Here is a 14,790-nt window from a genome sequence, read left to right on the forward strand (position 1 = left end):
AGGTGTGAGAAGGGGGGGGCACAGGAACCTTGGCGCCTTGGCACCCCAACACAGGGCCCCGGCAGGGGACTCCCCACAGAGGGTGCGCTGGCTGGCTCTGCTGCTGAGGAAAGGTCTAGAACAGCTTCGAGCAGCTGAGCCGAGGGCAGCTGGCGCTGGGGCAGACCTATGGGCTGACGGCTTTGTTCCAGGTGACAGGAAGGAAGAGCAACACACAGTGCCATGAACATGAAAAGCAGAACACGCTTAAAAAATGGGGAGAGTGCCATTAAAGGTACTAAAAGTATAAAACTGTCCTTTCTCCTGTGGCTTCTCTCTCCAGTTAGCATGTACTTTTTATTTGCTATTTCATATTATTCTAAGCAAAGAAAAAAATTTAAATCATTAGCATGAATTTTACCATTCATCCTGATATACTATATGATACCTGTTTTAAGTGCAAACATGAGAGCATTAAATGTGTATGTGGAATCACCCAAATTAGAGTTTGTGTTTCCCACTTCATGGTACACATGCGCACTTCATACTTACCAGAACACTGGAGTGCGGAACAGGCCCTGCTGTTTCACTTCACTTTTTGACACACGTTCTACCGGCTGCACGCTCTACCTGTGGCTCACTGAGGAGAAGGGCCTCCAGGGAAGGAACTCTAAGCTGCTATTTCCCGCCCGTCTGGGCCATCATTTTCGCCGTAAGTGGTTCTGCGAAGTGACGTTCCTAAAAAAGGACTTTGCAGGGTTCTGTGGAGTTGGGATTCAGAGGGGAAGAGAACATGTGGGACAGAGTCAATGGCTTGAAGCGGCAAAGGCTGAGAGTTTTCCAGACTTAAGAAGCCCTGCTAACCCTGTTGTGATTAAAGTTAGCAAAGGACACTTGTAAGTGATCTTAGAAGAAGGATAGACGGTGTCAGAGGAGTAACACTGGGACCAGGCAGATTTCAGGAGCAGCAGGAGCCGGGAGACCGGGAATGACCCCTCAGCACCCAGGAAGACTCCCAACATCAGCCTAGAACTCTGTAAGCCACGTGAAACTTGCGCTCAACAACAGAGGCAAAAGAAAAATTTCATATTGACAAAAAGAGTTTGCCACTAGAATGTCTTCATTAAAGGAAATTCTAAAGGATGTATTTCATGAAGAAAGAAAATGGCCCCAGATGGGAAGTCTGAGGTATAAGTTGTAAAAATGTGGGTACATCTAATAGACACTAACTTTGCCAAACAAGAATAATCGGCCAGGCACTGTGGCTCACACCTATAATCCCAGCACTCTGGAGGCCGAGGCGGGAGGATCGCTCAAGGTCAGGAGTTTGAGACCAGCCTGAGGAAGACTGAGACCCCCGTCTCTACTAAAAATAGAAAGAAATTAATTGGCTAGCTAAAATATATATAGAAAAATTAGCCAGGCACGGTGGTGCATGCCTGTAGTCCAAGCTAGCCCAGGAGTTGGAGGTTGCTGTGAGCTAGGCTGATACCACAACACTCTAGCCTGGGCAACAGAGTGAGACTCTGTCTCAAAAAATAAATAAATAAATAATAACGTCTCACAGATTAAAAGAGAGAAATTGCTTAAATATATGACAAAGTAACACAAATCAGGAAAGGAAAATTAAAGTGCCCTAAGATCCTTATATTGTTTCAGGAGATAAAAAGTGCGATTAATTTAGACTTTAATATGCATTTCTAGGATTATGACTAAAAGAATAGAAATACAGTTTTAACTTTCAAAGTAGTAAAGAGAAAAAATAGAAATTTTTAATTGAAAAGAAATAGAAAATTTTAATTGAAAAGCAGAAATAAAACAAAAACCAAGGCAGGACAGATAGAAAACACAGAAGAGGATGGATGCATAGTTTATAGTGTATCTGTAATCATATGAATTGGGCTCTAGTAAAAAAAAAAAAAATCCAATTATGTGTATTATTTGGAACAGGTGTGTGAAAACATAAGATTGTATGTATATAATATATATATACTATTGACAGAAGAAATCTGGTGTATTGATATTAGACAAAATAGATTTTAAAGCAAAGCATTATTAGAAATAATGACATAAAATACCACACCCAGCAAGTGTAGTGCACATATTCTTTCAAAGTATAGATATATTGTAAAAATTGACCATATACTTGACCATAATGCAAATTTCATCATAGTTTATGAAATGTAAAACATGTAGACTATGACCATATTGCATTTAAGCTAGAAATAAACATTTTTTTAAAGAAACAAGACGAAGCGCAGTGGTTCATGCCTGTAATCCCAACACTCTGGGAGGCTGAGGCAGGAGGATCCCTTAATCCCAAGAGTTTGAGTTTACAGTGAGTTATGATCGAGGTACTGCACTTCAGCTGGAGTGAGAGAGACCCTGTCTCTAAAAGTGTTTTAAATAAAAAAACCAGAAATACCTCCCATGTTTGGCAACTAAGAAACAGTTCTAAATAACCTATTGGTCAAAGAAAAAATTATAATGGAAATTAGAAAATGTTTTGGATTGAGTTAATAGTCAAAATACATATTAAAAACCTATGGAATATGACCAAAGGAGTACTAGTCTGCTATACTAGGTTATCGTTTGCAGAATCAAAGTCTTAGTATAGAATACTCAAAGTCTAACATATCCTAAGCATTTGTTTTCTTTTTAGCTACATTACACCAATTACCATTAAGAGTGGAGTATTAAGCACTGAGGTCTACTTCCCCTAGCTTTATTTGGTGTATCTGCAACACCAACAAGTCTATTTTCAACAAGCGCCTACCATGGCCCATGCATGCACTAAGCTCTTGAGAGGCTCTGAAGGTGCAATGTGATGACAGATGGGAAAACCTTTAAAAACTCTGAGTGTACTGTCAATGTTAACAAGACTCCTGGCCCCTGATATACTAATGAAGGAAATAGAATGTGTACACTACAGCGACACTTTAAGGAAGAAGAAAACACATCTGGGTAAGCTAACATTTCACATTGGCCCTCAGGGTCTTCGTCATCAATAAGGCCACTTATGAGTCACCCAGCACAGTTGTTCAGGGCATATCAGCTCTTCTCCATCTAAGGCATTTGATGGAAAAAGTACTTTAAAAAGCCGTATATGATGCTGTCTTTGAAAGTTTTATCTCAAGCTGCAAGTGTTTGTTCATGTAACATCAGGACAGTTGGGATTCCTTCAGTCATCCTGGGGATATATGTATATTGTACACACACACATGTAGTAGGATACACACACAGAGATACATGCTAAATATACATACATAAATTATTTGTGGCTTTGCCATTAATTCTGTTGCTAAGTGATGAGTAAAAGCTTGCTCACGGTGATAGCTACTGCTTGGAGTTGGGAGGATATACCTCTAGGAATGATGACTAAAACTGTGTTAAATATCTTTGCTTCTTAACAAAAATTTAATCAGGTAACTTCTATGACAGTAATTCTCAAACATGAATGAGCATCACACTCAGCTGGAGGGCTTGTGGAAACACATTGCCAGGCCCCACCCCAGACCGACTCAGTAGGTCTAAGAAGTTGCTAAGCAGTTCCCAGGTTCTGATGCTGCTGGTCTAGACCCGACTTTGAGAATATGCTCCCCAAATCATATTGATTGAAGTCATTCCAAATAGTACTTTTTATGTTCAGAACAAATTTGAGAACATACCTCCTAACTTGAAATACTTTGTAAGATCTAGAATAGAATGTGACCCTATTTTCTGAGGTATAATTTTGGAGGAAGAAAATATCTTGCTTTTCAGGCATATAAAGAATTTATACTTTAGCACATTAACTACCACACTAGAAAAAAGATTTCCTTGGAACCATGGTGTTTTATTACAAAAATAGAATTAAAACTTCAAAAACAAAAGGATCCTTTCTAATGCAAGGATTTATTTAATGAAAAATTGGGGGTTTTTTAATTGTTTTCTGTGTGTTATATGCAACTTGAAAAATAGTTCTCACAGCTCCCAAGGTGATGAGACCTGTGAGTTACATACGCTTCATGAGGTCCGGGCTCAAAATCAGCATGAGTTAAATACAACTTACATGACAGTTAATATATTAAAAATAAATAGTACCCCAACTTACAGAAAACCTAAATTACAAAGCATTAACTGGAGGTAATTGTATATGTTTCTAAGTAACTTTTCCTTTTATGAAGTATGGGGAACTCTTCTACTTTCAATAATTTATTTAGAGATCTTAAATATTTGAAAGGCCAAAGAACAAAGAAAATTAGAATTTAAGTTTAGGAAACACTGAAGACCATAAATTAAGGTATAGCTGCTAGGCAATTATATTCACAGCGAAAGAAAATTTGATTGATAAATAGAAAAGCATCCTTTAACCAGGCCTCCAAGTGTAGCTAATCCCAAACGCAGGTGCCTGAAACATCCTCAACCACTGTGGGCCGTGCGCTGCGTTCACAGGATTTTCTTTACTAAAAGAGGACCTTTACATCCTTGAGGCCAACACTCCTCCTTCTAACATCTCAGGGGCGAAGGCAAGATGAGGACGCACTCACGAGTGAGGGTCAGTCTCCACTGCATCCCACCCTGTGCTATCCCAGGAGAGAACTGGAAGACAGCACCATGCCCTTGAAGGCACCTTCTGAAGTCTGACCTTAAAGAAATAGCTTCTGAATGTGACTTAAATAAACACTACATTCTGCCAAGTTGCTCCACATTAAGAAAGAAGGAAAACGTGAACATGAGGCCTTCAGTAGACTAGAATATTTGAAAGCTTGAAAGTCATAGGCCACCAGGAATGTATGCTCCCCATTCACACATATAAACGTCTGTGTCTGATGGGCCTAATGCATTTCACCACTTCCTTCTGCATCCAGACCAATTCCATGAAACAGATTTAACGACTGAAGGAGGTTACTTCTAACTGCTGAATCAAAGAACCCCCAAATCTCGATGACGGGCAATAGGTTGGGTCTCACTCCCACAGTAATGCAGGTGCTCCCGGCCTGCGTGCAGCGTGCTGACCTGGGGGCATGTGCGCTGCCATCCACTGGGCCTCAGAGACCTGTGTCCATCCAGAAGACCCCAGTCATTTCCATTTGGAAGAACTATTTCACGTGGCCCCACCTAGGCTCAAGGGGGAATGAGAAACGTAATTTCTGGGTGAGACACCAACTTCTGAAGCCAGCTCTGTGCTGTGGAAAGGCAGCCAAGAGAACAAGAAGTTCGGGTGATGATCATCACTGTCATGACCCAGTCATTAATTTAAAAAAAAAAAAAAGGCTATTGGTGTGGCTCTGAATGAGCTGCCTCTCCATGCCTCAGACACCATCAGTGGTCACTCTTTAATGACATAGACTGGCCAGGTGTGGTGGCTCACGCCTGTAATCCTAGCACCCTGGGAGGCTGAGACAGAAGGATGGCTTGAGGTCATGAGTTCGAGACCAGCCTGAGCAAGAGCAAGACCCTGTCTCTACTGAAAATAGAAAAAATAGTCAGGCATGGTGGCGCATGCCTGTAGTCCCAGCTACTGGAGAGGCTGAGGCAGGAGGATCACTTGAATCCAGGAGTTTGAGGTTGCTGTGAGCTGGGCTGACACCACGGCACTCTAGCCCAGGCAACAGAGTGAGACCCTGTCTCAGTCAATCAATCAGTAAATAAAATAATAAAATAACAACACAGACCTTCACAGTGTGTCTCTTCCTGAGACATCAGAGCCCTGCTATCCATACAGGTGGCCACAAGCCTACAAGCCCTGGAAATGAAGCCAGTCCAAATTGAGAAGTGCTCTTAAGTATACAAAACACAGTGGATCTCAAAGACTTCATAGGGGAAGAGGATATAAAATATATGTTGAAAGGACAATATTTTGGATATTTGGTCAAATAAAATATTAAAATTCACCTTTTAAGAAACTTAATGTGACTACTAGAAATTTTAAAATCACATCTGTGGCTCACACTGTATTTCTCCTAGATAGAGCTGATCTAGAGTGTCCACTAAGGCTTACCATTTAGAAAGTCCTCAAAACAATTTTATTATGCTAAAAGTTTTTTTAGTAAGTGTGTCATATACCACTTTGAGATTAGAAAGAGAAAAATAATAAAATAAAACATAATCCTTTCCCTAGAACTCTAGAATAAAAATTATTCACTCTGCCCCACCCATGCTTTAATGTTTTCAGTCTTTTCTCATATGAATTCTCTTCCTCCTAAATCTGATAATCCAGATCTTTACAACTTAATTGAAACCCATGAAACTATTCATCCTTCCCAGCCTATCCAAGGAGAGTGACTTCTAGACTTTTAAAATTGTAACCATGACCTCAATCATCTACCTAAGCATGTCTGCTAATGTGTATGTTCCTAAAAAATCATGCAAGACTTATGGGAAATTGGTTGGAGCAAACAATAGAAAATGTGTACACTTTGCAAGCAGAACACTAACAAAAACAATCACTATCTTAATAAACACCCTACTAAAGTTTAAGACACATTACCTTTCTAATAAGTAATACAATAAATATAAGACTTTACCTTTTTAGGAAAGGGATGATGACATCTTGAAGGAAGGGCTTATATAGAAAGCTTGAATTTTCCTAATTATGGAGGTTAAAATTTTAAAATTCACAGAGATAAGGGTGAATCACATAGTAAACATTTCCAAATTGGAGTGTGTGGCCAAACTTAGTCAAGAGGAAGAAAACAGGGCGAAGAGTATCATGTTATGCTACATTGCAGTTAGCAACTTTTACATTTTAATAGCACGAAGACAGTAGGGGGGAAATCACTGTGATGTCTATATCACATAGGCACTGTCCATTTTACTAATCACATATGAACTAAATCACACTACAGATACACGCATTGTGGCAGAAAAGTCTTAATTTTGCTTCACCCTAACAATTCCTGTTTATGCCATCAGGAGGCAATAGCCTGCCCTCCCAAACCAACCAGTGATCTTCCAGTTAAATCGTTTCTCATAACATTGTGCATTTCTCAATCTTTCTGTATCAAAAATATATTACTTTATAATAATCAACAGAATAAACAACCTACAGAAAAAGAACTCAAGTCAGCAAGAAAAAAACGAACAACCTCATTAAAAAGTGGGCAAAAGTTTTTCAAAAGAAGATAGACAAATGGCGAACAAACATTAAGAAATGCTCAACATCACTAATCATCAGGGAAGTGCAAATTAAAACCACAATGAGATATGCCACCTTACCCCTGTCAGAATGGTCATTATTAAAAAGTCAAAACAATATATACTGGCGTGGATGCAGAGAGACAGGAACGCTTATACACTGTTGTACACTGTTGGACTGCAAATTAGTACAACCTCTATGGAAAACAGTATGGAGATTCTTCAAAGAAATAAATGTAGACCCATCACTAGATCCCACAATCCCACTACCCAAAGGAAAAGAAGTCATTCTATCAAAAAGACACCTGTACTCAAATGTTTATCACAACACAATTCACAATTGCAAAGATGTGGAATCAAACTCAGTGCCCATCAATTTATGAGTAGATTAAGAAAATGTGTACACACACATACACCATGGAGTACTACTCAGACATAAAAAGGAATGAAATAATGTCTTTTGCAGCAACCTGGGTGGAACTGGGGACCATTATCCTAAGTGAAATATCTTAGGAATGGAAAAGCAAACACCACGTGTTCTCACTAATAACTGGGAGCTACACGATGGGCACACATGGGCACCAAGAGATGTAAAGGACATTGGAAACCAAGAAGCAGGTGGTTGGGAGGGGGTGAGAGGTAAAACCTTACCTATGAGGTACAATGAACACTATTCTGGTGATGGGCACACTAAAAGCCCTGACTTAAAGCATTATACAAGGTATCCATATAACAAAAACATTTGTACCCCCTTGAAATTAAAAAATATATATATACTTATGTATAACTTTATAAAAAGAACTGAGTTTGGAGGAACATTAGTGACTATATTTAAGGACAATACTTTTAGAGCAAACTTTTCATGCGTTTGAGATAAAATATAATATGTTGTCTCCGTATCTTTGCTAGCTGTGAAATCAGAATTTTAAGATAAGTCTTAAAGATCTGTTCTGCACCAAAGGGACCTACAGCTATAAATTTATTGCATCTGCTTAAGTAAAGAGATTGGTAAGGTCCTCAGGCAATGGGGGTTTTCAAATTATGATTTTAGAGCTCAGTGAGAAAAGCAGAGTGAGGGGGTTAAAAGCAATAATTCTCTGGAATTTTTGTCTTTTATGGTCATGCTATAATAATTCACAATCTGCAGCCACAATAGGAAGACACTAGCAAGCAAAAAGATAGCAGCCAACTCTGGTTACCAAACACCTGGTGATAACACTGGGAGATTGTGGCATGTGCAGTGACAGTTCCTCTCAAAGATTAGAATAAATGGTGCCAGAGCAGGATGACAGTGTAACTAATTTTGCAAAAGTCTAATTCTTCTGTCCTCTCACTTTTTAATTTCAAATGCATTCCTTGCTAACACTCAAGGCTTACATCCAAGTAAACCACAGGGAAGGAAAACAGTATGTCTTTTTCCCCTACCCTTCTAAATTCTTCAGCTGGAGCCCTGGGTATTATACTAATACAACACAGATTAACAAGAAAAAAGTATACAAATTTATTGAATGTTAAGTATTATGTGACACAAAGTGTTCATAAGGAAACGAAGACCTAAAGTTAAACCTGAGCGTTATTTTATGCGAGGTTTGATGAAGAAACATTGGTCAAAGAAGTGAGCTAAAGGTAGTCAAAGGCCTGTTGGTTCAGATGCCTCTGGGCCCTTCCACCCTCGGGCACAGGGAAGGCAGCTCCCACACAGGTCTCCTGACCTGCCTCAGGGGAGGGATGGGGAGGGCGAGGCAGGGGATCTCAGAGCTTCCTTCCTGCACCCGCCATTTCTCAGATCCCTTCAGGAAGGAACGTTCCTTCAGTAAAATACTCAGTATGCCAGGGCGCCTTATTTTGAAGCTCCCCAGATAGGGGTTTTGTTGATAATCTGCCCAGGTAGATTATCTGGGTCTGTAGTCATTAAGGGGCCATATGTTTATTTCCCTGACAAGTATTATTGAAAGATGGAGACTTGAGGAAAGTTAGCAAAGTAGATGGTCAGACTCAAGAAATGCTTCCCTTCCACCTACACCACGAATTCCCAGCTCAGTGTGTGAGCTTGACCCTCTGTGCTGCTCAGTTCACAGAAATCAGTCACCGTATACTGTGCTCCTACGACACCAACATAGAAGAGCTCTTTTCAGAAATCGATCGTTGCCTGGCCATAAATCGAAGTGTTCTTCAGCAGTTGGAAGAACAGTGTGGCCGTGAGATCACAGAAGAGGACTGGCAGAAAATCCAAATGCAGGTAGACTTTGGACTGGCTGCCTGGTCGGTAAATGGAAACAGTCACAGCCACTAGGAGTGTGTAGGGGAGGGTATGCGAGGGAGGGAGGGTAGCAGCCTCTCCAGGACTCAGTGTGGGGAGCCTGCTCCAGCGGTGGGCCCCTGGGCCTTCGTCCTGAGCTCTGGGATGACCGCCAAGGTCCTTTCAGTTGGAAATTCTAGTTGGCCAATGCCACTCTGTGAACAGTGAAAACACCAAAGGGAAAAGACTGCCATGCATACCACCTTCCCAGAAAGTTTTCCTGTAAGTTCTAGCCTGCCCTCCTGCATCTGTAGTAGCCAAGGAAGAAAAGATGACTCTGAGATGACTGAAAAGCCAGGACAGAGGGAAAACTTACTTTAAAAGATCATAACATTGGGAAAAATTTAAAAGTTTAGTAGTTACACAGAGTCAAGTATTTGAAAAGTGCTACTACTGATTGCTTAATTAAAAGGAAATATATGTTATGAATGTTTAGCATTTATTTAGAAAGTATTTTTGTTTTAAAATTGCTTACTACAGGTGGATTACTATCCCTTTCCATGTTTCACAAGAGTAACAGTATATACTACAGGTAATTAATGTTATTTTAACACAGAATGAGCCTCCTTCATTTTTAGAAGACTCATGTCTCCTGGTACATAATTCTCATTTAAGTAGCTTTCTATTATGATGAAACTAATAACCACACATAAAAGTCACTGCTTCTCTGCGTTGCAGGCTCTTCACCGGGAGACCTACGAGTGTTCCATCTGCCTCACCCCTCTCTCCCTCGACAGTGACGGTCAGCCTGCAGCTGCGGGGAAGCACCAGCGTCCCCGAGAGACGGTTCTCCTGTCCTGCTCACACATGTTCCACCACACGTGTCTTCTGGCTTTAGAGGAGTTCTCCTTGGGAGACAGTTCTTTCCATACTTGTCCTCTCTGCCGCTCTAGTTACCAGAAGAAAATCCTTGAATGTTGAATTTATATTCAGGAAAAGTTATATAATTCTAAGAAAAAAAGTTTACCTTTATTTTGGATTAACTGCATGAGTTTTGGGTTAAATATTACAATGTAATCTGTTCTCCAGTGAAATAAACTCTTGGTAACTGTACACGGGAAATCTGTATTTTAAAAGCTGACAACCAACTAGCTTTAGTCTTTAGTTTATAAAAAGTATCAAATTCATGAGTTTAACCACTTGATCTAAATAAGGAATGGCAAAAGAATGAGCTTACTTAAATTACTTTAAAAAATTAAGGTTACTTAAAATATAGCTAGTTTCTGACCCACAAGCTAGTAAACTAAAAACTCTTTAAATAAGTTCCAAATGTTTTCCATTAATACTTTAAGTGTCTTAAACCCTCTGCTATTCCTAATACTTTTTGTAATAACTGCTGTTTCTATGTAATAAATTACTGTTGTAGTTGAGCACTTTGAATGTTGAATGTGTAAACCCAAAATATAAAAATAAAATATTCAGTGGTATTCATCAGAAAATGTTAAATTGAATTTTAATGACTTTGAATGACTATATAGACTGTTTTAGTTTATACATAAAGAAAATCATGACAATTCTTTGATAAGAACTGTTTTTGTCACTGATTTACTATTACCGGGAGTGTGGTTATTTACAATAACCACTTACAGTTGTATCAGGATGCCCCTAGTTGCTGTAACAGATAAAAAAACCCCAAATCTCAGTGCTCACCCAAGAGAAATGTTATCTCTAAGTCATCTGATCTTTGTCAGCAGTGGGGTGAGCGGTCTGCCCTATGTGGCCCGTCAAGCCCCATGGCTCTTTCTGCCTTGTGGCTCAATGTCTCCTTTGTCCCCAGAGTCCCCTAGTGAATCCTCTCATCCACAAGTGGAAAAACAGGAGATTGTTAGGGCCCAGCTTGGAAGTGGTGCACATGCCTCCAGCCACAGGTAATTACAGGGCAAGGAAACGGCAGGGCCTGGGTCCACGAGGACAAGGACAAGCACACCGTCAGGCAGGTGCACACAAGCCAAAGGTTCAGAACAATCCCCTGAGTAATGTGGGAAGAAATATTAAAACTTATTTCTATTTATTTTGTATCTCATCCTTTTAAAATAGTACTCTGGTATGTTTCACGATTTACACAATGCATAGCTGTATAGGTATATATAATTTATGAATATCATATGTTGGGGTGTGCTCACTTTTTAATGATGGAGTATGACATTACAAAATCTGAGACTAATTTGGAGGATGCTTTAAACAATGAGTAAACACTTTCATTGTAAGCAGAGGGAAGCTGCATCACAGAACCTCACTTTTCCATTCAGAAGGCCCAAGAAGCAAACATTTCTCTCCCCACGTCCTGACAGGCAGAGCACAAGCATGTGTCCAAGGCCTGGGCAATCTGATTCCACTACTCCAAACTCTGAATCTGGAGAGAGAGTCCCAGAGATGCATGTGTTATTCAGTAAAGGCCATGTCAGTGGCTGCATCCCAACATTGACCTTCCTGGGCTTTCTCATTGAATCTTTGAGCCATCACTTATCCTTCCAGTAGACTCCTTTCCTGCTCAAATTGGTAGAGTCCATTACTGTTCCCTGCAACCAAGTACAGTACTTTACTATATAGGAATTAGTGTTAGTTGTACTCAGGAAAATTGGTGGGAATGAGAGTCTGAGATTGGTCATCAAACTTCATTGAGGATGACTACAGACTTCTGTAGTCTAAGCAGTGTTGTCTGTGCAACATGTGGTCAAGCACTGTTTTGCAAGAAGATTGGCCTGTCTCTATTGACCTATTTCAACTGCTTACTCACAAGCGTCCTCATCATTTCATCCAATGGTTGCAGTAGACATTTGCTGTAATCGATTGACCAGGTGTCATGAAGCTGTAGTGGATAATACCAGCATTGGATCTTTTGATGAATATTCTGTTTTGGACTGTGTTTTGGCACATCATCTTTATCCAACCATTGTGCCAAACATTTGTGATTGTCAAAAAGAATTCGTGTTTCATCACATGTTAACAATACAGTGTAGAAATGGTTCACCTTTATGATGTAACAGCAAAGAAAGGCAAGCTTCAAGACGATTTCTCTTCTGATGCTCATTGAATTTATGTGGAACCCATCTATCCAGCTTCTTTATATTGCCCCTTTGTTCCAAATGGTCCAATATTGTTGGAATAGTAACATCAAACCTTGCTGCTAATTCATGTGGTGGTTGAGATGGATTTGCTTCCACTACAGCTTTCAGGTCATCTTTATCCACCTTGGTCCCAGGTCACCCATGCGGCTCATTTTTAAGATTAAAATCACCAGAACAGAACTTCTCAAACCATCGACCTACTGTGCATTCACCAGCCACATCCTTCCCAAACACTTAATTGATATTTCGAGCTGTTTGTGCTGCATTGGTTCCATGATGGAACTCTTACTCAAAAATAACATGAATCTTTGAGTTATCCATGGTTTCACATAAATTGCTCTAAAAATAAATTTGAAAGAGAACCAAAAGCCAAAATGTGCATTTGAAAGACTGAGGATGTTCCTTCACAATAAATATAAAACAAGAAGTGTCTAAGTGAAATGTTAGAGACATCGACCATTAAAAACTTAGTTCCTTAATAAAAAAGCCACTTAGCCCAGTCAAAAAAAAAACAAAAAAAAAAACTTAGTTCTTAAGGAAATCAGACATTTCATACTTAATAACCTAAGGTGGTATGTTTGTTTTCTTGTTTCTATGATTATATTTGATGCTCAATTGGTTCCTTAGGTTTGTTTCCCTTTTCATCTCACTATATTACAACTTTATTTTATTAAATTGCTTGGAAATACGTTTTCTCCTTGGTTGGATTCTTTGACTTTTGCATGCCATGTTCTTTTATTTCTTCCTTCTGTGGAATGTTTGAAGTTAGTTGTCTTGCAATTTTTTAAAAAAGTTTTTCTCATACTTGGGTGGCTCTGTCTAGTCATTTTATTTGCTCTAATGAAACATCCTTGACTCTCTTATGTCCTTATTTAAGACTACTTTGTTTTTTCCTCTCAGCAACAGTTTGAGAGCAAAGTAATTTGTGTTCTACATACTCTTCTGTTGCCTTGGAGAATGACAAGAAGGGACAATTCCACTACATCAGTGCTGTCTTTGGAATCCCTGGGCTCTGCTCTGACAGTTCGGACATTTCAAAGACTTGAACCAGAACTGATGGGAAAGGAGTGAAGAGTGGACATACTATACCCCTTGGAATGTATCTTTGGCTATGGATGCTTTCTAACTTCAGTGTGGTGCTCTGTGACCACCTCAGAGAGACAGACCAGCCCATTGCTTCACTTTCCCACTTTGCTCTTTTCTTTCCAATTGTCAGGAAAGGAAAAATATGGGTGTTAACTCAATTTGCATCTAATCGTATTTGGGAATACTCAAAGATTTCTCAAGATTTTTGTTAATTTACTTAGTCCAGCTTCTAGGTGTGAAGCAAGGCAAGAGTGCAATGCTATATAGTTCTTGTTCATTAGAATTTTCTGTTCTTTCCTTTTAGGCACTCCAAGAAAATATAATCATAAGAAACTTTGGGGAGTTGATTGTATTAGGTTGCACTCCCTTTCTTGTCTGCCTGCTGTCAGTGCCCGCTTATTAGGTATCTGGAGAGGGAAATTCTGCCATGATGTTTAAATCCATTGTCTTAATTCATAAACCCCTTGAGTTTATATTTAAAAATATAATTTTTACATTTCCAAGTGGTTGGATATTTGATTACTCTTTTTATTAGTAATTTTTTGTTTCATTTGATCAGAGAACATAATTTTTTTTTTTTTCCTTTTTTTTTTTTTTAGATATTTGGTACATCTGTATAGAGAACATAATTTTATCAGTCCTATTTCTACAATAATGGTTATAAAAACAAGCATTTATTTCTTGTTTGTTGGATGGGGGTTGGCTGATCTAGGGTGGGCTTAGCTGGCGCTGGCTCCAAACTGAGTTAGATGCAGCTATGTTCCACGAGCTTTATGCATTTGGTTTCTTGCACCTGCAACCAAGGAGCTCTGATGAATACAAGAAGATAGAATAAATTAAGTGTTTTTTTGTTATAGAATGTCTCTGGGATTTTTAAATAATTTAACTTACAAAAAAAATGTTGAAAAATAGTACACAATTCCCATATCCCCATCACCCAGCTTCTCCTCATGTTAATATAATCATTGTAACAATGATATAAGCCAGAAACGAACACTGATAACTAATCTGCAGAACTTATTCAAAGTTTACCATTGTCTCTGGGATATTTTGTGAATAAGAATGATCTTCATCAATGTATGTGCTAATCTGTGCTAAAAGAATGCATCTTCCAAATTATAAGCCAAGTGTATATAGTAAAGTCATCATATTACCCAGAAGTCTCCAGACAGAGGAGACTGAGTCATTACCAAGGGCTACATGAAATCAAGAGTAAGTTTAAATATCCACAATTCAAAA

The 14,790-nt window shown here is 39.1% G+C and overlaps 1 protein-coding gene across 2 annotated transcripts in view; it reads left to right on the forward strand.

Moving 5' to 3' along the window:
- RNF32 (ring finger protein 32) overlaps positions 1-10,450 on the forward strand; it is a 43,580-nt gene extending 33,130 nt beyond the window's left edge. The window contains exons 8-10 of one of the 2 annotated variants that reach the window (XM_012786265.3): positions 9,170-9,337; positions 9,878-9,929; positions 10,076-10,235. In XM_012786265.3, coding sequence (XP_012641719.1) covers positions 9,170-9,337; positions 9,878-9,929; positions 10,076-10,137 — 282 coding nt within the window. In that variant the 3' untranslated portion in view covers positions 10,138-10,235. Of the gene's footprint in view, positions 1-9,169; positions 9,338-9,877; positions 9,930-10,075 lie in introns of both variants that reach the window. The other variant, XM_012786264.3, reaches the window with a different exon arrangement.
- The last annotated feature ends 4,340 nt before the right edge of the window (positions 10,451-14,790 follow it).

Source organism: Microcebus murinus, chromosome 9 (assembly GCF_040939455.1).
Source record: "Microcebus murinus isolate Inina chromosome 9, M.murinus_Inina_mat1.0, whole genome shotgun sequence".
Lineage (NCBI taxonomy): Eukaryota > Metazoa > Chordata > Mammalia > Primates > Cheirogaleidae > Microcebus > Microcebus murinus.